The sequence below is a fragment of the Saccopteryx leptura genome, chromosome 4, assembly GCF_036850995.1.
Source record: "Saccopteryx leptura isolate mSacLep1 chromosome 4, mSacLep1_pri_phased_curated, whole genome shotgun sequence".
NCBI lineage: Eukaryota > Metazoa > Chordata > Mammalia > Chiroptera > Emballonuridae > Saccopteryx > Saccopteryx leptura.
In genome coordinates this window covers 1,799,411-1,827,168 of record NC_089506.1, presented here as the reverse complement: position 1 = coordinate 1,827,168, position 27,758 = coordinate 1,799,411, and the positions used below count along the sequence as shown (strand labels likewise).

Genomic DNA, 27,758 nt, shown 5'->3' with positions numbered 1-27,758 from the left:
TAGTACTTGGCTGCATTATTTAACTGATGTCTTAAAAATGTAAAAGACCTGAAGGAACAAAATGGTTTTAATAGGAAACATCCATACACAAGTCATTCCAGAAGTGAAGACAACGGCTTTTCCTCTAATGGGAATCTGCTCTGCTAGGCAGGCTCCCGGCTGCCAGTCTGCTGCCCTGTGACTCGTCAGTTAATCACCATCCAGCTGAATCCACTAATGACCGAAATAACGCTGGTCTGTGTTCCTAATGCTTCTGTCTTTAATTTCATACGATAATCATCACAATAATAGTTTAAGGGAAAACCACCCCTGGAATCCCGACTCTATGTAAACGCATCGTTGAACATTTCCCTATTGACATACAGGGAGAGATCAGGGTTCCCTCTTTGGAAAAACAGTTCCCTGAGGAAGACGAAACTGTGTAGCTTCCATTTTAGGTTTGTTAAATAATTTTGTTGAACCCATTCTGAAATGTCACTCAGCCCTGGCTGGTTGGCTCAGTGGTAGAGCGTCGGCCTGGTGTGAAGGAGTCCCGGGTTCGATTCCCGGCCAGGGCACACAGGAGAAGCACCCATCTGCTTCTCTACCCCTCCCCCTCTCCTTCTCTGTCTCTCTCTTCCCCTCCCGCAGCCAAGGCTCCATTGGAGCAACGTTGGCCCAGGTGCTGAAGATGGCTCCATGGCCTCTGTCGCAGGCACTAGAATGGCTCTGGTTACAGTGGAGCAATGCCCCAGATGGGCAGAGCATCGCCCCCTGGTGGGCATGCCCAGTGGATCCTGGTAGGGCGCATGCGGGAGTCTGTCTCTCTGCCTCCTCTCACTGAATAAAAAAGAAAAAAAAATTTCACTCACTGTATATTTCTGATCAAATGCTATTTTTAAATCCTAAATATTTTTTGTAAATCAGCATGTGTTCAAATTAGAAGATGTTCATTTATTTTCATGATTTTGAAAGCCAGGTTGCTGATTTTTTTTAAGTGTGTAAGTAAGCCATGAATTTAGGGCTTTGCACGTTATTCGAAGCATAATAGGTTTATTTATATCAAAGGCACTTACCCAAAGAATGAGGATACGCACCTGTGGAGCATTCTACCATGAGCATATTTCAGTGTTTCTGTTTTGACTGTCGCACTTACTGCGGTGATGCTCTGAACAGTGTTTACTGCCCTACCCCTGCCCTCCAGGAGGAGAGCTTTCAGACTGAGTCATAAATTATACCCCCAGGAGAACAGGAAGGGTTGCCAACCCACTGCACCCCAATCATCACGCAGACTGTGGCGGATTCAGAAGTTCAGGGAGGGTGGAGGGCGCTGGGAGGAGTCTGCAGGGAAGCCTCAGTGGACAGGGGCTGGACCTGACCCGGACAGACGGGCGAGCTGTGGGGGTCTGAGCAGACGGAGGCTCGGGGAGGCAGCCAGCCGGACAGAGGAGAGGGTGGGAGGCGGGCCGGTCACGTGCTGTGATGAGAACGAGCGTTGGCCGGGTCTCTCAGGGGACCAGGCAGCGATCTCCGTGTGAGTGAGGGAGCTGTGGACGCAGCAAGGGAAGAGTCAGCCAGGAAAGGGTGGACAGGTCTGGGGAGCGTGTAAGGGGGGCTTTGCCCCAGGGTGGTGAACGGTTTCATGACCGTGATTGACTGAAGGGGTCAAAGATGACCTCACGGCATTGGGAGCGTGGGCGCCTCTATCATGCGTCGGGGAAGAACCAGTGCCTCTCTGGGAAGACACTGAGTTCACACCACTGATTGTAACGTAAGTTGCTTTGCTCTGTTTTGGGCTTCACTCCAGAACTTTTCATGGCGTGGACACGTGTGGAAGCTCACGTCATGTGTGTGAAGTCCCCGGGGAGCGCGCCTCGCTTCAGCCCTGTGGCCGGAGATGGCTCTAGGGTGGCCGAGTTCGGGGGCCGGCACCGTTAGCGTGTCAGAAGCGAGCCCCGTGAGGACGGGCGGGCACTTACGTGTCACATTGAGGTGGATGGATGGCCGTTACTCACATAGACATTCTTTGAAGAATGAGATGTGGGACACGAGAAGCCCCATTCCCGTTCCCTGATGCGGTGATAACGGCAGCGGGAGTCTGCTTGCAGCTGTCACGTCCTAGGAATTGATGGCCTCCCTGCCTGCTGAGCAGGTGTATTCTGGTGTGTGGCTTGACAGTTACTTTGTATTTATTTCTTATAGAATAGTAAAAAGTAACAACATATGAACAACAACAGCAGTGATAAATCCCAGCGTGGTTGGCAACCCCTCTGTGTATGCAGCAGTGTGTACTCATGAAGAGCTCAGTCTTCCCATAAATCCTTCTGCCGTGTAAAGTACAAACCTCCACGGCAGGGCGGCAGGTGGACAGAAAGCCTTCTCATTCATACGGACACTGGAAACGGAAGAGGGTCAGGGCAGTGGGCAGTGAATTGGAGGGTGAACTTAGTCCAGCATGTTTTTTCAGAAGCATTCATTGTCCATTTCTGCTTCTCATCCCTGTCTGGCTGGTCCCCCTGCCCACGGGTCATCTGGGGAGGGCGATCTCAGCCCTTCATTTGAAGTCTTTCCACTTTTCCCACTCAGGGTCTTCAGACACTGTCCACAGTGGGCAGCGTTGCCTTTCTCACGGACTTGTAATCTATCTAACCGATCTTTATATCTATCTATCTATCTATCTATCTATCTATCTATCTATCTATCTATCTCTCTATCTAGTCTAGACTATCTATATCTGTCTATCATCTATCTATCTATCTATCTAATCTAGACTCTCTGTCTCTATCTGTCTATCATCTATCTCTATCTCTTTGCAAGGAGTGGAAACATTAAGAGAAGGAGCACTGTTCAGGGAATCAGGACTCACTACTCGCTGCCTCCAGGATACTCTCTTGGGGACGAGTGTGACATTCATTTGGTCACAGGTACATAGACATGGATGTGTTTAATATGTTTCTTGATCCAATGATGGAAACCTTTCTGGGGAAAAGCAAATTTTACCGCTATACCAACAGTGCAGAGGAATTCAGTCCACATGGGACTGTTCACAATGATTTTCATTATGTATCACTTTTCTTTCTTTTCTTTTTTTTTTTCCTTTTTTTTTTTTTTTTTTTTGTATTTTTCTGAAGCTGGAAACAGGGAGAGACAGTCAGACAGACTCCCGCATGCGCCCAACCGGGATCCACCCGGCACGCCCACCAGGGGGCGACACTCTGCCCCTCCGGGGTGCTGCTCTGCTGTGACCAGAGCCACTCTAGCGCCTGGGGCAGAGGCCAAGGAGCCATCCCCAGCGCCCGGGCCATCTTTGCTCCAATGGAGCCTTGGCTGCGGGAGGGGAAGAGAGAGACAGAGAGGAAGGAGAGGAGGGGGTGGAGAAGCAAATGGGCGCTTCTCCTATGTGTCCTGGCCGGGAATTGAACCCGGGTCCCCAGCACGCCAGGCCGACACTCTACCGCTGAGCCAACCGGCCAGGGCCCCTTCTTCCTTCCTTCCTTCCTTCCTTCCTTCCTTCCTTCCTTCCTTCCTTCCTTCCTTCCTTCCTTCCTTCCTTCCTTCCTTCCTTCCTTCCTTCCTTCCTTCCTTCCTTCCTTCCTTCCTTCCTTCCTTCCTTCCTTCCTTCCTTCCTTCCTTCCTTCCTTCCTTCCTTCCTTCCTTCCTTCCTTCCTTCCTTCCTTCCTTCCTTCCTTCCTTCCTTCCTTCCTTCCTTCCTTCCTTCCTTCCTTCCTTCCTTCCTTCCTTCCTTCCTTCCTTCCTTCCTTCCTTCCTTCCTTCCTTCCTTCCTTCCTTCCTTCCTTCCTTCCTTCCTTCCTTCCTTCCTTCCTTCCTTCCTTCCTTCCTTCCTTCCTTCCTTCCTTCCTTCCTTCCTTCCTTCCTTCCTTCCTTCCTTCCTTCCTTCCTTCCTTCCTTCCTTCCTTCCTTCCTTCCTTCCTTCCTTCCTTCCTTCCTTCCTTCCTTCCTTCCTTCCTTCCTTCCTTCCTTCCTTCCTTCCTTCCTTCCTTCCTTCCTTCCTTCCTTCCTTCCTTCCTTCCTTCCTTCCTTCCTTCCTTCCTTCCTTCCTTCCTTCCTCCCTCCCTCCCTCCCTCCCTCCCTCCCTCCCTCCCTCCCTCCCTCCCTCCCTCCCTCCCTCCTTCTCCTCCCTCCCCTCCCCTCCCTCCCCTCCCCTCCTCTCCCCTCCCTCCTCCCTCCCCTCCCCTCCCTCCTCTCCCCTCCCTTCCCCTTCTTTCTTTCTTTCTTTCTTTCTTTCTTTCTTTCTTTCGAGATCTCGAGACTCTTCCTTAGCAAATGAGAAGAGACACAGCACTGTCTCTTACGCAGTTTATCAGGATGTCTCAGCCAGTGCCAGTCAGACGAGCTGGAGGAGCCCTGGGCTGGGAGCCCCCCCCCCCCCCGGCTGGGAGAAGCTCTCTCAGGACCAAGTAGGAGCAGGATGGGGCGGCCACACCAGAGGGCCTCTCTCTGCATCTGAGTCGGCCCCTTGGCGCTCTGACTGTTCAGCTGCGTGGCTGGCGTGCCCCTCACAGGACCCTGGCCCTCGATGGGCTGCCACCTGGAGCCACTCAGGCTGTGACCACACTCCCCAGTCTGTCTTGCTCAGATCCTAGAATATACTACTGTCCTAGATAATTTTCAGGACTGAGAGAGAAAGCAGAGACAAAAAATGTCTGCTGTATTGCACGGCACAGGGTGTGTGTTCCGTGACCGCACCTGTCTGTCCCTTCACGGGCACGGGACACTTCACGGACACGCAGGTGTGCCGGGGTCCAGCCCCGGGGGGGATCCAGGGGTCCCACAGGAAGAGATGGCGTCGGCGAAATCGAGTGAGAGAGCCGAATTCTTTTCTATCTCTTTATTCTCTAGTTAGCATTTACTGCCAGGCATCTCTGCTAAATGCTGGTCTAGCTTTCTTTTTATGCACACACACTAAGTTACAATCACATGGCATTTTGAATACATCATTGTTTTAGTTTCACTATGGTTACATATTTCCAGATAACAGTTAATTCATATCTATAAACTACAAGTCAGGTGGTAAGTTATACAAAGTACAGTTATACAATAACTTGAATAGTAATAACCATATCGGTACAAACTTCTAAAAGATTAGTACCAATTAATAACTCTATTTTACTGTTGTTGTGAGTCAAGGGCACAGAAAGAGATAGCAGATGAAATCATCAAGGACTAGCAAAAGGACCACCGCTTGCTCAGGCAAATGGCCTTGAGTTCATGCATTGCCCTAATTCTTTTCTCACGAGACTACAAAAGGCTTGCTATTTAAGAAACTGACATAGTATTAAGAGTAACTTTTACTTAAAGATACATAGAGCGCATTTGCAAGATAGCTAGTAGCAACATAATATTAGTTGCTATTGCTGCTATGAATCCCACCACATTCCTCTCCTTATTCTTGGAAAATACAAAAATCTCATGAGAATGTTTTACTGAGAAAAGCCCAGCAACTGCTTTCAGTGACAAAACAAGTCTTTTAACAAAACATTCTTTACTTGCCAGCTGCACTCCTATCCAAGGCCACGCAACAGGCTACTCCACTACACTTTACCTAAGATTCTAATGTCTAGTTAAACTTTATTCATTTACTATATTCATACACTAGTTAAGTTCTAACTTTATTCTTTCTAACATGATTAATAAGAAGAAATTCTCCTACAAACTTAACCCTTTATGAGGGATATCATAGCCAGCCTCTTATGTTTATGAGCCCAGTTCAAGGGGCTTACAGGCTTTTCTGTGGAACTTACACCTTCTGTCTCATTTCCAAAGAAATTACTACAAATCTACAGGGAAAGCACGGTACTATTATCCCTGTGCTACAAATAATAGCACACACCCAGAAAAGGGGGGATATAAGGCCAGATTAATTCAAAAAGGTCAAAGGGGGAAGTATCACTGTGCCTTTCCTTTGTGGTGACTTTGTCACCCCGCAGCCATTGGTCTTCACTGCAGTGACTTTGTCAACCCGCAGCCATTGGTCTTCTCTGCTGTGACTTTGTCAATCAGCAGTTTTTGATCTTCTTCTGCTGTGACCTTGTCAGCCAGCAGTTGTGGGTCTTCTCCTGCTGTGACCTTGTCAGCCAGCAGTCGTTGATCGGCTCCCGACACAGGTGGACACGAGCACCCATTCATTCACTTGGTTCCTGAGCAGATGGCAGACGCAGACTCAGTGGTAAAAGTAAGACGCTGGCCACGGCCTGTGTTTCTTATTTAAAGGGAAAAATAATCCAAAAGATGTTGACCATCTGAATATTCCTGTATAAAAACAAATGTAGACAAAAAACACCGTAAAAGAGACATACTGAGAAACATACGCTACTGATGCATGATCAGTTTATAAATAGCTCGCTGACATGTTTTTAATTTCTCTCTGCATGTTGCCCCACCGTTTTCATTTAATGGGTCTGATTTTCCTTAGCAATATAGAAAAAACATCTGAATTTTGTTTTACTGTTAAAAAATAATTACATATTTCAATCTGGCATGAATGTTCAAATTTCTTTTAAAAGCCATTTTGGAAAGTGTGTATTGGTGTTTAAAAATTATACAATTTATAATATAATACAATTGAAATATATGTCAGGTATATGAGTTTTTTGTGATCAATTGGTAAAAGTTATTATTATTATTATTATTATTTTATTCAGTGAGAGTTGGGGAGGAGGCAGAGACAGATTCCTACATGTGCCCCAACCAGGATCCACCCAGCAAGCCCACTAGGGAGCTTTGGTCTGTTGCTCAGCAGCTGAGCTCTTCTTAGCACCTGAGGCATCCTTAGCAGCCAGGGCCAACTCACTCCAATGGAGCCATGGCTGCAGGAGAAGAGAGAGAGAAAGAGGGAGAGAGAGAGAAGCAAGTGGGGGATGGCTGGAGAAGCAGATGGTCACCTCTTCTATGTGCCCTGACCGGGAATTGAACCCAGGACATCTACATGCTGGCCTCTACCACTAAGCCAACTAGCCAGGGTCCAATTGTTAAAAGTTTAACTTGCCTCCTTGTTCTAGCTATTGCCTGTATTTGTATTTATATTTAATTTCACAGCTACCCAAATCTGAATTTATTCTTGTTTTCATTTCTACACCCTTTTGATATTAAATTATGTAAGTATGTTATATCAAATGACTTAAGTCTGCATTATAAAGGATTTTCAGTTCTTACTAGTATTTGGTCATGCAGAGTCTTCAGAGCTGCAAACTCCTAGTTAAGTTTTTAAAAAATCAACAGCAGTTAATAAGGTGCTTACAACACTCAGAGTCTATCAAGCAATTCGTTTCAGAGTTTAAAATAATAAAATGTTGCATTTTATTTTTTACACATATTATTCCTAAACAACCACACAAAATAAAAGAGGACCAAACCTTTTCAGAAAGGAAGTGACTTCTTAAATTACGCGGCACATAAGAAGAATAAAAACCACCGCGCAGTCTCCATCGTGTACTGAAAATGATCACGTTGCCTTCTGTGTAACTCAGTGTGATGGGTGGGTCACTGTTCTTCTGGGTGTCTCTCTGTACAAACGCACCTGCTCACAGAAATGAGGGACCAGGGGCCCTGGCCGGTTGGCTCAGTGGTAGAGCGTCGGCCTGGCATGCAGGAGTCCCAGATTCGATTCCCGGCCAGGGCACACAGGAGAAGCGCCCATCTGCTTCTCCACCCCTCCCCCTCTCCTTCCTCTCTCTCTTTCTCTTCCCCTCCTGCAGCCAAGGCTCCATTGGAGCAAAGTTGGCCCCGGGCGCTGAGGATGACTCCATGGCCTCTGCCTCAGGTGCTAGAATGGCTCTGGTTGCAGCAGAGCAACGCCCCAGATGGGCAGAGCATCGCCCCCTGGTGGGCATGCTGGGTGGATCCCGGTCAGGCGCATGCAGGAGTCTGTCTGACTGCCTCCCCATTTCCAACTTCAGGGAAAAAAAAAAAAGAAATGAGGGACCAGGGGACCTGCAGATGATCCAGTACTTTCAGCTTTGTGTGTTTCAGTACATTTTCCACCCATGAAATAACAGTTGGTTTTGCATCTCATTTGCATAATCAAACAACTTTCTTTGACTTGTCCTTTGCTTTTCTGACGTTCTTGTTTAATCAAAGAAAATCAAATGCTTCTTTTCTTTAGTCGCTTTATATTCATGTTGAAATACCCCCTAACTTTTGTGAGCAGTATGTTTGTGCGTGCCTGTTTGCTTGTTTCTGTTTGTAAATTAGAAAGAAGCACTCACGAGCCGGCATGCTGCGTTGCTGGCTGTCACCCACGTTCCCCCTGGAAAGCCAAGGTGGCTCGTTTAGAAGCAGCCATGCTTTATCCTGGGTGGCCGCCTACACTGGGTGGCCCCGCACTGGCACCCGGCTGTCCCAGACCCTGCTGAAGGAGCCCACGGCTCAGGAACATCCGTGTGCCCTGTCCGCTCTCCTGCGGCACCGTCCGCATGGCAGGGTCCTTTCCGGTTCAACTCTGGGTCTGAAGGCCCAGCTGTGCGTGTGCGGTGAGATTCAGCAGGACTCACAGGGCACGCTCACGCTGCGTGTCCAGTGCCCAGTGCATGTGTGTGTGCAGTGTACGCGGCGTCCCTGGACCACGCCCTCTTCTCCCCGGACCACACAGACTGGGAGCTCGTGGGGGGCAGGCCTGAGAGTAATTAATTGTATCTTTTCTTAGTGTTTTAGGATCCTAACACAATGTCTGATGCAGATTAAGCAATTTTATAAATATATATTAACTAAGTGATTTACTGAATGAATTAAACTGTGGTAAGTTAGAGAATAAGATTGGCTAGATGTAGTCACAAACACACTAATTTTTTCCCCTTTTTTTTACATTAATGTTCCTTAATATATGAGGTCAAAAGAGGAAAACATTATATTAAGAAATTACACTCAATATAATTTTAGTTATAAATACAAAATACTACTAGGCTAAGTTACTATATATAAATTACTAGGTTTATCATCAAGTGTACATATCATAATTAAAAATATATTTGACGAACATACCGTAACCCCCCATGTATAAGACGCACCCTTTTGGAAACCTTTGGGCTATAAAAACTGGGTGCGGCCCTGGCCGGTTGGCTCAGCGGTTGAGCGTCAGCCTGGTGTGCAGGGGACCCGGGTTTGATTCCCGGCCAGGGCACACAGGAGAAGCACCCATTTGCTTCTCCACCCCTCCGCCACGCTTTCCTCTCTGTCTCTCTCTTCCCCTCCCACAGCCAAGGCTCCATTGGAGCAAAGATGCCCCGGGCGCTGAGGATGGCTCTGTGGCCTCTGCCCCAGGCGCTAGAATGGCTCTGGTCGCAACATGGCGACGCCCAGGATGGGCAGAGCATCGCCCCCTGGTGGGCAGAGCGGTCGCCCCATGGTAGGCGGGCCAGGTGGATCCCGGTCGGGCGCATGCAGCAGTCTGACTGTCTCTCCCCGTTTCCAGCTTCGGAAAATTAAAAAAAAAAAAACAAAAAAAACCTGGGTGCGTCTTACACAGTGGTTGTAGAGTTTTTTAACTTGCATTTCTTCTTGAGGAGTTGTATGAATTTTAAGATGAATAAAACTTGAGCTTAATAACTTTATGTAATACATTTTTTTTTCAAATTTCAGTCCCCCAAAATAAGGTGCGTCTTATACATGGGAGCATCTTATACATGGGAAAATACAGTAATATTAATAACCTACATTAACAATTAGAGTAGAGCAGTATTTCACATCAACATTTTTTGCTGAAAACTAGACTATATAGAAAGCCGTGGGTCACGTGAGCATATAGAGTACTAAGAGTCACCGGATGTTCATGTTAGCTGGGTGACCAGAGGCTCACTCTGCCTCCTAGACAGGGCTGTACTTATGAAAATTCATAGAAATTTCTATTCAGCATATACCCTGTACTCCTCTTACTGTTAAACTCTCCCCCCCAAAAAAAGAGTGAATACAAGACACAAATAATGGACAAAAAGTAAAAAAGCTAATAGGAAGTAGACCCAGAATGACAGAAAGGAAGCCTGTCCTGGTCACGCTCCTCACGCTGCTGGAAAGAGGTGTAACCACTCCCCATGCCCAGGTGGGTGTCCTTGTGATTGGAGAGCGGTGTAGCCACTCCCCGTGTGTGCCCTGGCGGGCGTCGCCGTGATTGGAGACTAGTGTATCCACTCCCCGTGTCTGCCCTGGCGGGCGTCGCCGTGATTGGAGAGCGGTGTATCCACTCCCTGTGCCGGGCGGGCATCGCCGTGATTGGAGAGCAGTGCATCCACTCCCTGTGTGTGCCCTGGCAGGCGTCACGATGATTGGAGAGCGGTGTATCCACTCCCTGTGCCGAGGGGGGGGGCGGCGTCGCCGTGATTGGAGAGCAGTGTATCCACTCCCTGTGCTGGGCGGGCATCACCATGATTGGAGAGCGGTGTATCCACTCCCTGTGCCCGGGCGGGCATCGCCGTGATTGGTGAGCAGTGCATCCACTCCCTGTGTGTGCCCTGGCAGGCGTCACGATGATTGGTGAGCAGTGCATCCACTCCTCGTGTGCCCTGGCGGGCGTCCCCGTGATTGGAGAGCGGTGTATCCACTCCCTGTGCTGGGCGGGCATCACCGTGATTGGAGAGCGGTGTATCCACTCCCTGTGCTGGGCCGGCGTCGCCGTGATTGGAGAGCGGTGTATCCACTCCCCGTGTGTGCCCTGGCGGGCATCGCCGTGATTGGAGAGTGGTGTATCCACTCCCTGTGCCGGGCGGGCATCGCCGTGATTGGTGAGCAGTATATCCATGCCAGGCGGGCGTTGCTGTGATTGGAGAGCAGTATATCCACTCCCTGTGCCGGGCGGGCGTCGCCGTGATTGGTGAGCAGTATATCCACTACCTGTGCCGGGCGGGCGTTGCTGTGATTGGAGAGCAGTATATCCACTCCCTGTGTGTGCCCTGGTGGGCATCACCGTGATTGGAGAGCTGTGTATCCACTCCCTGTGCCGGGCGGGCGTTGCCGTGATTGGTGAGCAGTGCATCCACTCCCTGTGCCGGGCTGGCATCACCGTGATTGGTGAGCGGTGTATCCACTCCCTGTGCCGGGCGGGCGTTGCTGTGATTGGAGAGCAGTGTATCCACTCCCTGTGCCGGGCGGGCGTCGCCGTGATTGGAGAGTGGTGTATCCACTCCCTGTGCCGGGCGGGCATCACCGTGATTGGAGAGCAGTGTATCCACTCCCTGTGCCGGGCGGGCATCACCGTGATTGGAGAGCGGTGTATCCACTCCCTGTGCCGGGCGGGCATCACCGTGATTGGAGAGCAGTGTATCCACTCCCTGTGCCGGGCGGGCGTCGCCGTGATTGGTGAGCAGTGCATCCACTCCCTGTGCCGGGCTGGCATCACCGTGATTGGTGAGCGGTGTATCCACTCCCTGTGCCGGGCGGGCGTCGCCGTGATTGGTGAGCAGTGCATCCACTCAAGCCCCGGCGGGAGTCGCCATAATTGGCGGCCGCATGTTACCAGTTAGGATTTGTCTGTTGACGGGAAGCTCCGTGAGACCTGATACCATCTTGTTCCACGTCCCCCACATTGGTGAAAGCGTGTCTGCTCTTACGTATTTCCTAGTGGGAAGTCTGGGTGCAGGGTTTTCTCACTGTTCTGGGTCAGCACCCGCATCCGTCCTGCGATGACACAGCCGTCTCTGTCTCCGCCTCACCCTTGTCCATCCCCCGTCCTCGTCACAGGCCGGCTGTGGCCTCCTCTGGTCTGCAGCTCCGTGCGCTCCCTACCCCGCCCCGCCTGCCCCACGCACCCATCCCACCCCCCTGGCGCCACCCGGACACGGAAGCACCTGTGCAGCCCCCTCTTCCCTTCTTCCTCTCATCACAGCCACACTCGACGTGGCCCCTGCGACAGCTCTGACACGCAGATACAATACATTCCCGTCTCCTCCGTGTGCAGACCCCTGACTTCTCCCCGACCCCGTCGGGGACTGAACGGGTGTTACCTCCCGGGAGCCTCTTCCAGCCCCATCCTGACCCGCCTCCCGGGCAAGACAGATACCAGGGTCCACGTATCCTTCCTGCTCCTACGCCTTGTGCGGGCTTTGAGTGTCTCCCTCTGGCACTGTACCTCCCCCAGGCCTCCTGGGCCATACCTGCGCCAGCGCTGCCCCCGACGGGACGGTGCAGCCCCTCCCTCTGCAGTCCGCGCCCCTCTCACCCGCACATGGAGCCCGACTGTAGCAGGGGTCAGGTTGTTTCAAAGCCACTGACTTTCTCAGCTGTCTGGTTAGCTAGGGCTTTGGAAGACAGAGACCCCGTTTTATTCATTTGTACTCGGAGCTCCTAGCAAGGTCCCTGCGTGACACGTGTTGGGAGATCGGTTGTGAAAGTGAAGACCACGCATGGATTCTAAGTTCTGACCACTGTGCATGAGTTAGACCAAGAGCCCCCAACTGGCTGGGGTTAAAAACGGATTCCGCGAGTCCCATGTTTCGGCCGTCCATGCCCATGTCTGCGTGTAGTGCCTGACCCTGCTCCGACTCCACGTGCCCAGACCCTCAGTGTTAAGTGCTCTCAACAAGGACAGACGTGCATGTCGTGCCGGGGTCGGTGAGAAGGCGAGGGAGTCGACCTCCTCGGTGGAGACCCCCCAGAACTGATACTAACAGTTTGAATCAGGGTCAGAGTCCATGTGACCCTCACGGCTCATCTTGAATTCCGAGAGCACACTCAGAACTCGAGTGTGTTCCAGGAGGATCCCTGGACTCAGCAGGGGGGTACCCTGCTTTACGGTTGCTTCATGGTTGGTGCCTTTGATAATAAAACAAAACAAAACAACAACAAACAACAAAACAAGATCATTCAGCAAAGTAGGAAATGGCATGGACGCTCTGATCTTTTCTCTGGACTTTTACAGGCTTTTTGATGTTCTGCTCGGGGACTCTGAACTCTCGTCTTATAAATATTTTCCTCACTCTGTTTGCTAATGCTATTCTGGGAAATTGAGCATTTTCCTTGGGGTGCTCAGGGAAAGGCTGCTCTCATCATCACAAAATAGCAGCAGCCCAAATCAAACAATTATCTGGAAAAGAATTCGATTAAATGGGGGGGGGGTTGCTGAGAAAAATGAATTTAACACCAATAACAGCTATAGCTAAAACAACAACAACAATGTAGATGTTTAATAGGTAACAATTTAAAAATAAAACCCAAACCCATACATACACATTTCACCCAGAATGTCATTCTCAAATAATGGAGTTGTGTCTGAAAACATGAGCTAATCAAGCATGTCGGGGAACGCGCCATGAACGAACCCCAGAAGTAAACTTAAGCGATGCTGCCTTCTCGACTGGCTTTTCTTACCAACAGTGACAAGCCACGGACGGGGGTAAAGAACAATTAAGCATTCGATAACTTTCTCCTCTTGTCTAAATGCCAGTGTGACGGCATTGTCAGTTGTTTTATTTTACTTGACTGAGACATGGCTACCTTTCTTATCTTCTAAGACTTCTTTTTTACTGAAAAAGTACATTCTGCAAATTGAAGCAAGTCTTCGGTAAAGTCACAAGATGATAGGTGTCTATAAACCATTGGCGTTTGTTGGGTTGACGATAGGAGAAGATGACAGAGATTCGTACGTAGCAAGTGATCTTCTTGTATTCTGTCCTCTGAGCCCCGCCCCACCCCTGCTGGGAGGGAGCCTTCTCCAGAGCCCCGTGAATGGAGGCTGAGGCACCCACACGGCTGGTCCTGGGGGGGTTCGGCCTGGGCGGATGGAATGGGTTAGGTCAAGAACGGGTTCTTCTTCTTTTTTCCAAGTGGGAAGAGGGAAGATAGACTCTTGAGTGTACCCCTACCGGGATCCACCTGGCAACCCTCATCTGGGACTGATGCTCTGCCCATATGTGGCCATGCTCACAACCAAGCTATTTTTAGTGCCTGAGGCAGAAGCTCCATGGAGCCATCCTCAGCGCCAGGGGCTGATGCATTCAAACTAATTGAGCCATGGCTGAGGGAGGGGGAGACATAGAAGGAGGAAGGAGAGGGTTGGAGAAGCAGATGGTCTCTTCTTCTGTGCTCCCTGACCAAGAATCGAACCTGGGACATCCACATGCTGGGCTGATGCTCTACTGCTGAGCCAAGCAGCCAGGGCCGAGAGCAGGTTCTTTTTACACACAAGTGCTTTATTTGAAAGACAAGAAGGAGTCCAGATACTTGAGCGTTGAGTGGAAGTCTCTTAAAACACTAATATTTTGTTAGACTTTGAAGAGACACAGGATTTAATTCCTGAGAATATTGGCACTGGGCAGTTCCGGCAGAGGAAATGGAGCAGTGGTTACACCGCCCTCTGCCCCGTGCGTAGCGTGTTTCACTAGAGCATGCTGTTCCTAGGACCTTCACTGCCCGTACAACTTAAGAAATCACCGGAAAACAGAAGGAAATGGAATTGCTGAGTAGATCCAAGTGACAATTGCAACTGTTCCTCATGTTTTGACATAAATAACTGGGTTTAATCTTCTGGAGGGTCCCGAGGCATAAACAGTGTGTAGACCCTGACCTTCTGCAGGCTAGCAGCTGTGACACAGAGAAGGCTGTCTTCTCCGCAGCTTTCAAGTCCTGGCTCTTTCACGATGTTAAGACTGATCACTCTGAAGTCTGTTGGGTTCGGATTGAAATGGAATTACTTCCTTCGAGGGATATTTTAGTAGGTGTAATATTCATCTTCAGGGAGCATTCTGAGATACATTTTTTTTAATAAACCGCAGGAGAATCTTTTCCCGAAACAGATATGGAACCAACATTTCAACCTCCTGTCATGTCGTGTCAGAATTCTGCTGACACACACCGATTCCACTCCTGGTTCCAGTGCGGAAGGCAGGGTGGAAATTACTCAGAGACAGAGGTCATGTTCCTCCTTGACCACGTAGTACCCAAAGCTCGCCAGATGAACCGCGTGCGGTGAATGGGGGGTGACCAGTAGAGGGGCCGCGCCTCCGGAGCGTGGGGTCAGCGGAGCTCAGGGTGATGCTGCAGGAAGGCTGGGTTGCCGGCCATCTCCCGCACGTGTGTCCTCGCAAGGTGCCGACGCCCCCTCTGGGAATGAGCGCCTACGAGTCTGCCCGCAGCGGCGTGGATTATTGCCCCGTGTGTGAAGCTTGGTGCCAACAGGGCACCGAAACTCGGGAAGGGAACCCCAGAGCTCCCGGGCACTCGTCGGCTCTCTGACGAGAGAGGAGCGTCTCTCACAGAACGAAGGCAGGCCTCGCGGTCTCAGGCGCTGAGAAGGAGGCGGAGGACCTCGGTCCGAACAGTAGATTTCACGCTGGCACCAAGGACATAAGTGACCTTTTGAAGGGACAATAGAAGGTGTCGTAACAAGCCGAGGACAGCCAGCGTGGCAAGAGCCGCTCCCCACCGTCAATACCTCACCTTAACTCCTCTGCGTGACCAGATTGTGGATAAAAAGAATAATAATAAAACTCGAGAGATGAAGTGATCAAAAAGGCAATAAAACGGGTACTTCTCTAAAAAAAATTCAATCCCAATAACGTTCAACCGACACTACGTATTGTTTGCTTGTTTGTTTATTAATGCGAGTTTTGGGGGCAGAGGAAAAGGTTTCTTCAGGCTAATTTTGACGTAAGTATATTTTGGGGTTTAGACCTCTAGTAACTTATTTGACAGAAGTCTTTCATGCCGGGCTCTGGGGCCTGAGAGGGAGGCCGGGTCACAGCAGAGCGTGGGTGGACGTCAGCCGTGGGCGGAGCCGGTGAGACAGCGCCCACGCCCCCCGGGAACATCCGCGCGGTCCCCCGTCAGCGCAGTCTGGGCTCTCCATCAGGGACGGCATCTGTGAAGCCACCACAGGACTTCTCAGAGCAAAAGGCCTCTTACAAGTCGGCCTGACCATCTCGGCTGTGCATGCAAAGCCCGGTCCAAGGCTGTCAGGTAGACAGACCAGCGGCCCCCATGCTGAGTCTCCATAGAGCCTCCCGCAGACCAGGCCCACTGTCGAGTAGTGGTCATGTGATCGGCACCCGACTCTAATCAATGAAACCTGGATTTTCAACATTTCTACTTGCAGAATATTTATTCATTCAACAAGCATTTTTGTGAACTGAACACGTCCAGATTCCGGGTGCTCTGGGAAATGAGAAGTTGGGTAGGAATTTCAGCAGGACAGCAGGTGTTCACTGCCCAGGGGCGCTGGTCCTGGTCCCCCAGTCCCTGGGGCCGCTGTCCTGCACGGGCCTGGCCCTCCACCATGGGCACACATGGCCCCATCAGCACTGGAGCTCACCTCTCAGACGGATTAGTGAATTCACCCAGGACCCTGGTACAGTGGTGCGGACCACAGGCGTAGTCACTTGACTCTCACTGACAATTGTTATACCTTGATTGTTTTTGTCTACTGTATATTCCAATTTTATGTTCCACTGGCATTTGATACTCAGACACCCAATCTGACCTGAAGTGAGGAAACACCGCTTTCAAATTGTTAGCAGAGGCTCGTGTGGCCATGGTGACCGTGGGAACAGTCTCCTTCTCGGTGTGGGGACAGAGGAGCAAAGATGGGGCTGGCGTGCAGGAGCACCCAGCAGTGACCCAGTAAACCCGCCCAGACCCACGGCCACCCCTTTGTAAACGCACCCGTCTTTCCTTCCACGTGTCGGGACACTGGCCGCCTCGGCCTCCTTCACGGGATGGACCTCTCCGTACGTCCTGCCTCACCTCTGCCCACTCTTCCCTCCTGCCCACAGGCTTCGACCTCGTGAAGTGTGAGGACCCCGGGGTCCCCAGCTACGGCTACCGGATCCGGGACGAAGGGCACTTCACGGACACGACGGTCCTGTACAGCTGCAACCCGGGCTACGCCATGCACGGCGGCAGCACCCTGACCTGTCTGAGCGGCGACCGGAGGGTGTGGGACAAGCCCCTGCCGTCCTGCGTGGGTGAGTGGGGGCCCAAGTCCCGTGCTGCTGTCCCTGCTGTCCCCACTGCGGTCTTTTCCGCATTCCTAACGTCTGTGTCGGGTTTTCTGGTGTGAAAAGACAGATTTTCTGTACCATTTACTGAGACAATACACAAAGCATTATTAGAGTTAGACACGGTGTTGTGTTTCGTTGTTTATGGGCTCAACTTCATTTACACTGAAGGTGCTGCCTGTCCCTCCCGGGTCAGGGGACAGGTGAAGACAAGGAAGACAGAGAGGGGACAGCAAGGGGACCGTGTTGTCTTATTTGATGTCCCTAACACAGACACGGCAGTTTTAGTTTATACAGCTAAGTGAACACCTGTGACACCTGGCGTGACCGTGACTGTGACCGTGACTGTGACCGCCCCGTGACGCCTGGCGTGACCGTGACTGTGACCGTGACTGTGACCGTGACGCCTGGCGTGACCGTGACCGTGACCGCCCTGTGACGCCTGGCGTGACTGTGACCGTGACTGTGACCGTGACGCCTGGTGTGACCGTGACCGTGACCGCCCTGTGACGCCTGGCGTGACTGTGACCGTGACCGCCCCGTGACGCCTGGCGTGACCGTGACCGTGACCGTGACCGCCCCGTGTTTCTGTGTCTCTTGCAGCCGAGTGTGGTGGGAAGATCCACGCGGCCACATCCGGGCGCCTCCTGTCCCCCGGCTACCCGGCTCCCTATGACAACAACCTGCACTGCACCTGGCTGATAGAGGCAGACCCCGGGAAGACCATCAGGTACCCCCACTTTGCTGCAGTGGTTCCAGACGAGAGGCGTGTCTGCTGTCCCTGCACTGGGGGGACTGGTCCCTCCACTCCGTCGTTACCCGTGATGCGGTTGGAGCCGCTAAGCCAGGGGAGAGAATGGGATGGTGCAGGAGGCTTATGTTGGTGGTTCACTGGTCATGTGTGACGGCCATCTGTAGCAAAGGAAAAAAGAAAGTGTATCAGTTAGCTTCTGCTGCGTAACAGACTAGCCCCTAAAAGTTAGTAGACTTGGTGGGTTGTCTGGGCAGTTGTGATCTGGGCAAGCTTGGCTGAGTGGTCTGGGGCGACCCCACTTGAGCTGTGTGGGCCTCAGTGGGGTGGTTGGGAAGGGGAGGGCCTCCCCAGCTCTGGTTTCTGTCCCTTCAGTAGGCTGGTCACAGTGGAAGGTCCGTAGGGACAGGGGATGACAGGCTTTTCAATAGCAATTGCTACTGTGCCCCTTGCCCAAGCAGAGCTCATGATCTCATGAGCGAGAGAAGGTTTGGAGAAATACACTCCACCCTCGATGGAGAGAGACATAAAGCCACACAGAAAGGGGCTTGCACACAGGCTGGGGGGGGAACGTGGTCGCCTTGTGAGACCCCAAGTCGGTGCGGGGCCACCAGGGAGACTCCAGCCCGAAGGTGCACCGACCCCAGGCAAGGGGGAGACATTGCAGAGCAGTGTGCAGACATTTGAGGAGAAAGTGTTGTGTTTCAGTCGATAGTTATAAGCTATTGTGGTAAGTTTGTTAAACCTCTGCGTAAACTGACAAAAGTCATGTTTTCAAACTACGTTCTCCCTGTTCTAGTCAGAGTTGTGTCCACAACCGCAGTACGCCCAGCCAGTGCCATGTCCACGTCAGCTGCTGTCGTGACTGTTCCTGACAGCCAGTGTCCCCAGCAGAACCTCCTGAAAATCCCTTTCCCTTGTGGTTCTTAACTCTCTCCGCAACATTTATTATGTTTAATCTCTGCCTGCCCCACCCCCACAGCCCTCACCCTCGTGTCTCCATCCCTGTGTCCCTCCCGGTGTTACTGCCCCCACGGGACTGAGTGCGCCTGGCCATCCCAGCTCCCTCCTCAGACACGTGATGGAAGGAGAAAGTGAGCGGGGGAGCCAGACGCCTTGTTCTGGGGCGCGTGGGTGGGTGGCCGTGTTCACAGAGTGGTGGTTTTAGTCCTTATTCTCAGAGGCATCCAGAGAACTTAGTGCACATTCTAAACACGTGCAGACATGTCCCACTGAGACTTGATCCTCCCTGAGTGAAAATAAGAGGAGAAGGATGGAGTGAGCAGGTGCCTAATTTATCCATGACACTCGGGTCCCCTTCTGGGGACAGCCACTCTCTCTGAAAGTCACCATCCCTCCTTCTAATCCAGTCCCATTAACACCTCTCAGTGGAGTTCAACCAACATGGCACCAATACCACTTTCTAACCCAATGAAGAGGAGGAGGAAGAGAAGGAACTCAAACTATATACAATACAAAATATTATCTGATAAAGACATTTACAATCTAGTTTGTGTCGTTAAGACGAATGATTTATTGATCTGTTGGGACAAAAATGAGGTGTGTTTGAATCATAGAATTTCAGATCCTATTTCTTCTTGAAAATCACGACGATCACTTTTCCACTGAACTGAACAAAATTAAATACTAGTTCTTAGCTTTACGATCCTGGATGCTCGATTTGAGTAATAGAAAAGCTATTGCATTGCTTCTGATTTTGAAAACATCCTAGGAATCATCGATGACTCCTGAAATGACAAAAACAGGATCTATTTTCTTCCAGGAGGATGTCAAGTTTCTGTATTTTTTCCAAGTACCCTCATAACTTGTGTTCTAAGAAGCAGAGCGAGCACTGTGTTCTACATGCAAACCAGGCGGAGGGATTCCTCTTTGCAGGAGAATCCAATGCTTCATTAACATTTCAATAAGAAAAGAGAAGGAAAATTAATAAGGAATGAGTGGAGGAAATAAAACGTGTGTAACTTTTGTATCAGGACTGACCTTGATGTTCCACCAGGAACATTCTAGGAAAGGAACCACTTTGCTCCACCAGTTTCCTGTTCTGGGACTTTGTACCCCTCTGGTCCATATCTTTCCAGTATGAGAGTTTATCAAATTTGTAACTGGAATCTTCTTAATTTGAGGCGTTACAGCCCTTTCCGATAAGGAAATTAAGAAGACAGCATTGGTATTGATCATTAACCTACTCAACTGATACTCAACATTATCCCAAAATGTTCCTGGTGATGTCTTCTCATTAATGGAGTGTTCGGATATGTTGGCTTACAAAGTACCGTCCAGAAGAGCACATATGATGGTGGCTGGAAATGGTGCAGATACTCAGAAACACGGGGTCCGGCTTTTGCTTTGCAATTTCCCGGCTGGATTACTGAGTCTCAGTCATTTCATCAGGAACAGAGCTAATACGTTATTTTACTGTTTACTTGGAAATGAGGAAGCTGCCATTTTTAGAATCATGAGTCCAGGGATTTAAGTATTTAAAAAATCCTTAATATAAACAAAAAATTTTATCATACATTCGCACTTTGACTTTTTTTTTTTTTTACTGTAAATATTTTTAACTCTCAAAAAAATTTAAAAAATGAATATGCAGCACGGCCCCCAGATGGGGAGGCTGGTCTCAGCACTGTGGTCATCATCGCCGGTGACTCTGACGTCACTGAGGCCCAGATGGGAGGCTGGTCTCAGCACTGTGGTCATCATCACCGGGCTGACTCTGACGTCACTGAGGCCCAGATGGGCAGGCTGGTCTCAGCACTGTGGTCATCATCGCCGGGCTGACTGATGTCACTGAGGCCCCCAGATGGGCAGACTGGTCTCAGCACTGTGGTCATCATCGCCGGGCTGACTGATGTCACTGAGGCCCAGATGGGGGGGCTGGTCTCAGCACTGTGGTCATCATCGCCGGCCTGACTGATGTCACTGAGGCCCAGATGGGGGGGCTGGTCTCAGCACTGTGGTCATCATCGCTGGCTGACTGATGTCACTGACCCCCAGATGGGGGGCTGGTGTCAGCACTGTGGTCATCATCGCTGGGCTGACTGATGTCACTGAGGCCCCCAGATGGGGGGGCTGGTCTCAGCACTGTGGTCATCATCGCCGGCTGACTGATGTCACTGACCCCCAGATGGGGGGCTGGTGTCAGCACTGTGGTCATCATCGCTGGCTGACTGATGTCACTGACCCCCAGATGGGGGGCTGGTCTCAGCACTGTGGTCATCATCGCCGGCCTGACTGATGTCACTGACCCCCAGATGGGGGGCTGGTCTCAGCACTGTGGTCATCATCACCGGGCTGACTCTGATGTCACTGAGGCCCAGATGGGAGGGACTGGTCTCAGCACTGCGGTCATCATCACCGGGCTGACTCTGATGTCACTGAGGCCCAGATGGGCAGGCTGGTCTCAGCACTGTGGTCATCATCGCCGGTGACTCTGACGTCACTGAGGCCCAGATGGGGGGGCTGGTCTCAGCACTGTGGTCATCATCGCCGGGCTGACTGATGTCACTGACCCCCAGATGGGGGGCTGGTCTCAGCACTGTGGTCATCATCGCCGGCTGACTGATGTCACTGAGGCCCCCAGATGGGGGGACTGGTCTCAGCACTGTGGTCATCATCGCCGGGCTGACTCTGATGTCACTGAGGCCCCCAGATGGGGGGGCTGGTCTCAGCACTGTGGTCATCATCGCCGGTGACTCTGACGTCACTGACCCCCAGATGGGGGGGCTGGTCTCAGCACTGTGGTCATCATCGCGGGCTGACTGATGTCACTGAGACCCAGATGGGGGGGCTGGTCTCAGCACTGTGGTCATCATCGCCGGCTGACTGATGTCACTGAGGCCCCCAGATGGGGGGACTGGTCTCAGCACTGTGGTCATCATCGCCGGTGACTCTGATGTCACTGACCCCCAGATGGGGGGGCTGGTCTCAGCACTGTGGTCATCATCGCCGGGCTGACTGATGTCACTGAGGCCAAGATGGGGGGCTGGTCTCAGCACTGTGGTCATCATCGCCGGCTGACTGATGTCACTGAGGCCCCCAGATGGGGGGACTGGTCTCAGCACTGTGGTCATCATCGCCGGGCTGACTGATGTCACTGAGGCCCAGATGGGGGGCTGGTCTCAGCACTGTGGTCATCATCGCCGGCTGACTGATGTCACTGAGGCCCCCAGATGGGGGGACTGGTCTCAGCACTGTGGTCATCATCGCCGGGCTGACTGATGTCACTGAGGCCCAGATGGGGGGCTGGTCTCAGCACTGTGGTCATCATCGCCGGGCTGACTCTGACGTCACTGAGGCCCAGATGGGGGGCTGGTCTCAGCACTGTGGTCATCATCGCCGGCTGACTGATGTCACTGAGGCCCCCAGATGGGGGGACTGGTCTCAGCACTGTGGTCATCATCGCCGGTGACTCTGACGTCACTGACCCCCAGATGGGGGGGCTGGTCTCAGCACTGTGGTCATCATCGCCGGGCTGACTGATGTCACTGAGGCCCAGATGGGGGGCTGGTCTCAGCACTGTGGTCATCATCGCCGGCTGACTGATGTCACTGAGGCCCCCAGATGGGGGGACTGGTCTCAGCACTGTGGTCATCATCGCCGGCCTGACTGATGTCACTGAGGCCCAGATGGGGGGCTGGTCTCAGCACTGTGGTCATCATCGCCGGGCTGACTCTGATGTCACTGAGGCCCCCAGATGGAGGGACTGGTCTCAGCACTGTGGTCATCATCGCCAGCTGACTCTGACGTCACTGAGGCCCAGATGGGGGGGCTGGTCTCAGCACTGTGGTCATCATCGCCAGCTGACTCTGACGTCACTGAGGCCCCCAGATGGAGGGACTGGTCTCAGCACTGTGGTCATCATCGCCGGTGACTCTGACGTCACTGAGGCCCCCAGATGGGGGGGCTGGTCTCAGCACTGTGGTCATCATCGCCAGCTGACTCTGACGTCACTGAGGCCCCCAGATGGGGGGGCTGGTCTCAGCACTGTGGTCATCATCGCCGGGCTGACTGATGTCACTGAGGCCCAGATGGGAGGGACTGGTCTCAGCACTGCGGTCATCATCACCGGTGACTCTGATGTCACTGACCCCCAGATGGGGGGGCTGGTCTCAGCACTGCGGTCATCATCACCGGGCTGACTCTGATGTCACTGACCCCCAGATGGGGGGACTGGTCTCAGCACTGCGGTCATCATCGCCGGCCTGACTGATGTCACTGAGGCCCAGATGGGAGGGACTGGTCTCAGCACTGCGGTCATCATCGCCGGTGACTCTGATGTCACTGACCCCCAGATGGGGGGGCTGGTCTCAGCACTGTGGTCATCATCGCGGGCTGACTGATGTCACTGAGGCCCAGATGGGGGGCTGGTCTCAGCACTGTGGTCATCATCGCCGGCTGACTGATGTCACTGAGGCCCCCAGATGGGGGGGCTGGTCTCAGCACTGTGGTCATCATCGCCGGTGACTCTGACGTCACTGACCCCCAGATGGGGGGGCTGGTCTCAGCACTGTGGTCATCATCGCCGGGCTGACTGATGTCACTGAGGCCCAGATGGGGGGCTGGTCTCAGCACTGTGGTCATCATCGCCGGCTGACTGATGTCACTGAGGCCCCCAGATGGGGGGACTGGTCTCAGCACTGTGGTCATCATCGCCGGCCTGACTGATGTCACTGAGGCCCAGATGGGGGGCTGGTCTCAGCACTGTGGTCATCATCGCCGGGCTGACTCTGATGTCACTGAGGCCCCCAGATGGAGGGACTGGTCTCAGCACTGTGGTCATCATCGCCAGCTGACTCTGACGTCACTGAGGCCCAGATGGGGGGGCTGGTCTCAGCACTGTGGTCATCATCGCCAGCTGACTCTGACGTCACTGAGGCCCCCAGATGGAGGGACTGGTCTCAGCACTGTGGTCATCATCGCCGGTGACTCTGACGTCACTGAGGCCCCCAGATGGGGGGGCTGGTCTCAGCACTGTGGTCATCATCGCCAGCTGACTCTGACGTCACTGAGGCCCCCAGATGGGGGGGCTGGTCTCAGCACTGTGGTCATCATCGCCGGGCTGACTGATGTCACTGAGGCCCAGATGGGAGGGACTGGTCTCAGCACTGCGGTCATCATCACCGGTGACTCTGATGTCACTGACCCCCAGATGGGGGGGCTGGTCTCAGCACTGCGGTCATCATCACCGGGCTGACTCTGATGTCACTGACCCCCAGATGGGGGGACTGGTCTCAGCACTGCGGTCATCATCGCCGGCCTGACTGATGTCACTGAGGCCCAGATGGGAGGGACTGGTCTCAGCACTGCGGTCATCATCGCCGGTGACTCTGATGTCACTGACCCCCAGATGGGGGGGCTGGTCTCAGCACTGTGGTCATCATCGCGGGCTGACTGATGTCACTGAGGCCCAGATGGGGGGCTGGTCTCAGCACTGTGGTCATCATCGCCGGCTGACTGATGTCACTGAGGCCCCCAGATGGGGGGACTGGTCTCAGCACTGTGGTCATCATCGCCGGTGACTCTGACGTCACTGACCCCCAGATGGGGGGGCTGGTCTCAGCACTGTGGTCATCATCGCCGGGCTGACTGATGTCACTGAGGCCCAGATGGGGGGCTGGTCTCAGCACTGTGGTCATCATCGCCTGCTGACTGATGTCACTGAGGCCCCCAGATGGGGGGACTGGTCTCAGCACTGTGGTCATCATCGCCGGCCTGACTGATGTCACTGAGGCCCAGATGGGGGGCTGGTCTCAGCACTGTGGTCATCATCGCCGGGCTGACTCTGATGTCACTGAGGCCCCCAGATGGAGGGACTGGTCTCAGCACTGTGGTCATCATCGCCAGCTGACTCTGACGTCACTGAGGCCCAGATGGGGGGGCTGGTCTCAGCACTGTGGTCATCATCGCCAGCTGACTCTGACGTCACTGAGGCCCCCAGATGGAGGGACTGGTCTCAGCACTGTGGTCATCATCGCCGGTGACTCTGACGTCACTGAGGCCCCCAGATGGGGGGGCTGGTCTCAGCACTGCGGTCATCATCGCCGGTGACTCTGACGTCACTGAGGCCCAGATGGGGGGGCTGGTCTCAGCACTGTGGTCATCATCGCCGGTGACTCTGACGTCACTGACCCCCAGATGGGGGGGCTGGTCTCAGCACTGTGGTCATCATCCCCGGCCTGACTGATGTCACTGAGGCCCCCAGATGGGGGGACTGGTCTCAGCACTGTGGTCATCATCCCCGGCCTGACTGATGTCACTGAGGCCCCCAGATGGGCAGGCTGGTCTCAGCACTGTGGTCATCATCGCCGGTGACTCTGACGTCACTGAGGCCCAGATGGGGGGGCTGGTCTCAGCACTGTGGTCATCATCGCCGGTGACTCTGACGTCACTGACCCCCAGATGGGGGGGCTGGTCTCAGCACTGTGGTCATCATCACCGGCCTGACTGATGTCACTGAGGCCCCCAGATGGGCAGGCTGGTCTCAGCACTGTGGTCATCATCGCCGGTGACTCTGACGTCACTGAGGCCCAGATGGGGGGGCTGGTCTCAGCACTGTGGTCATCATCGCCGGTGACTCTGACGTCACTGAGGCCCCCAGATGGGGGGCTGGTCTCAGCACTGCGGTCATCATCGCCGGGCTGACTGATGTCACTGAGGCCCAGATGGGGGGGCTGGTCTCAGCACTGTGGTCATCATCGCTGGGCTGACTCTGATGTCACTGACCCCCAGATGGGGGGCTGGTCTCAGCACTGTGGTCATCATCGCCGGTGACTCTGACGTCACTGAGGCCCCCAGATGGGGGGGCTGGTCTCAGCACTGCGGTCATCATCGCCGGTGACTCTGATGTCACTGAGGCCCAGATGGGGGGGCTGGTCTCAGCACTGTGGTCATCATCCCCGGCCTGACTGATGTCACTGAGGCCCCCAGATGGGGGGACTGGTCTCAGCACTGTGGTCATCATCACGGGCTGATTGATGTCACTGAGGCCCCCAGATGGGCAGGCTGGTCTCAGCACTGTGGTCATCATCGCCGGTGACTCTGACGTCACTGACCCCCAGATGGGCAGGCTGGTCTCAGCACTGTGGTCATCATCGCCGGTGACTGATGTCACTGACCCCCAGATGGGGGGCTGGTCTCAGCACTGTGGTCATCATCGCCGGTGACTCTGACGTCACTGAGGCCCCCAGATGGGGGGCTGGTCTCAGCACTGTGGTCATCATCGCCGGGCTGACTGATGTCACTGAGGCCCAGATGGGGGGGCTGGTCTCAGCACTGTGGTCATCATCGCCGGGCTGACTCTGACGTCACTGACCCCCAGATGGGGGGCTGGTCTCAGCACTGTGGTCATCATCGCCGGTGACTCTGACGTCACTGAGGCCCCCAGATGGGGGGGCTGGTCTCAGCACTGCGGTCATCATCGCCGGTGACTCTGATGTCACTGAGGCCCAGATGGGGGGGCTGGTCTCAGCACTGTGGTCATCATCCCCGGCCTGACTGATGTCACTGAGGCCCCCAGATGGGGGGACTGGTCTCAGCACTGTGGTCATCATCACCGGCCTGACTGATGTCACTGAGGCCCCCAGATGGGCAGGCTGGTCTCAGCACTGTGGTCATCATCGCCGGGCTGACTCTGACGTCACTGACCCCCAGATGGGAGGGACTGGTCTCAGCACTGTGGTCATCATCGCCGGGCTGACTGATGTCACTGACCCCCAGATGGGGGGCTGGTCTCAGCACTGTGGTCATCATCGCTGGGCTGACTCTGACGTCACTGACCCCCAGATGGGGGGCTGGTCTCAGCACTGTGGTCATCATCGCCGGTGACTCTGACGTCACTGAGGCCCCCAGATGGGGGGGCTGGTCTCAGCACTGTGGTCATCATCGCCGGGCTGACTGATGTCACTGACCCCCAGATGGGGGGGCTGGTCTCAGCACTGTGGTCATCATCGCCGGGCTGACTGATGTCACTGACCCCCAGATGGGGGGGCTGGTCTCAGCACTGTGGTCATCATCGCCGGGCTGACTGACGTCACTGAGGCCCCCAGATGGGGGGGCTGGTCTCAGCACTGTGGTCATCATCGCCGGCTGACTGATGTCACTGACCCCCAGATGGGGGGCTGGTCTCAGCACTGTGGTCATCATCGCCGGGCTGACTGATGTCACTGACCCCCAGATGGGGGGCTGGTCTCAGCACTGTGGTCATCATCGCCGGCTGACTGATGTCACTGACCCCCAGATGGGGGGCTGGTCTCAGCACTGTGGTCATCATCGCCGGGCTGACTGATGTCACTGACCCCCAGATGGGGGGCTGGTCTCAGCACTGTGGTCATCATCGCCGGCTGACTGATGTCACTGACCCCCAGATGGGGGGCTGGTCTCAGCACTGTGGTCATCATCGCCGGCTGACTGATGTCACTGAGGCCCAGATGGGGGGCTGGTCTCAGCACTGTGGTCATCATCGCCGGGCTGACTCTGACGTCACTGAGGCCCCCAGATGGGGGGGCTGGTCTCAGCACTGTGGTCATCATCGCTGGGCTGACTCTGACGTCACTGAGGCCCAGAGAAACCTCTGCTGTGTGTGCTGCTGTCACTGTTTATCTGGAGCAATGGGCAACCCCCACATCGTTGCTGTTACAGGGCTCTTGGGTCTGGAAGAGGTTTGTCACTTTAACATAAAGGCAATTAAGCAGGTACCTGAGCAGGGTTTAATTAAAAGTCTAATGCCGTCGATTTTGCCACAGGAAGAGTTATAGGTAAACAGCTCTCCCAGACCCAGCCTAGCTCATAGCTGAGCAGGGCTGTGATTTGTAAAACAGGGTAAAGGCTGTGTCTCCCGAAATCGAAGGTGCTGCTGGCCCCTTGGTCTTAATTGCTTCCCTGCAAGTGTAATTGCCTGGAAAACTGACTTTGAAACTGTGTCTGCCCCCAGCTGTTAGAGGAAGTGGCGTTTGGAAGGGAGAGTTGTGGGACTCTTAGAAGGGTTCACGCGGTATTGAACACATCAGAGGCCTATCACAGTCGGTCACGACGGCCGAGACTGCCCCTCTGCGGACTTCCACAGAGAGTGAAGT

General features: G+C 53.4%; 1 protein-coding gene across 1 annotated transcript in view; it reads left to right on the top strand.

Moving 5' to 3' along the window:
• The window catches only part of CSMD1 (CUB and Sushi multiple domains 1), a 1,728,861-nt gene that overhangs the window by 1,409,905 nt on the left and 291,198 nt on the right, over positions 1-27,758 (top strand). The window contains exons 24-25 of the mRNA XM_066382147.1: positions 16,689-16,880; positions 17,517-17,643. Coding sequence (XP_066238244.1) covers positions 16,689-16,880; positions 17,517-17,643 — 319 coding nt within the window. The remainder of the gene's footprint in view (positions 1-16,688; positions 16,881-17,516; positions 17,644-27,758) is intronic.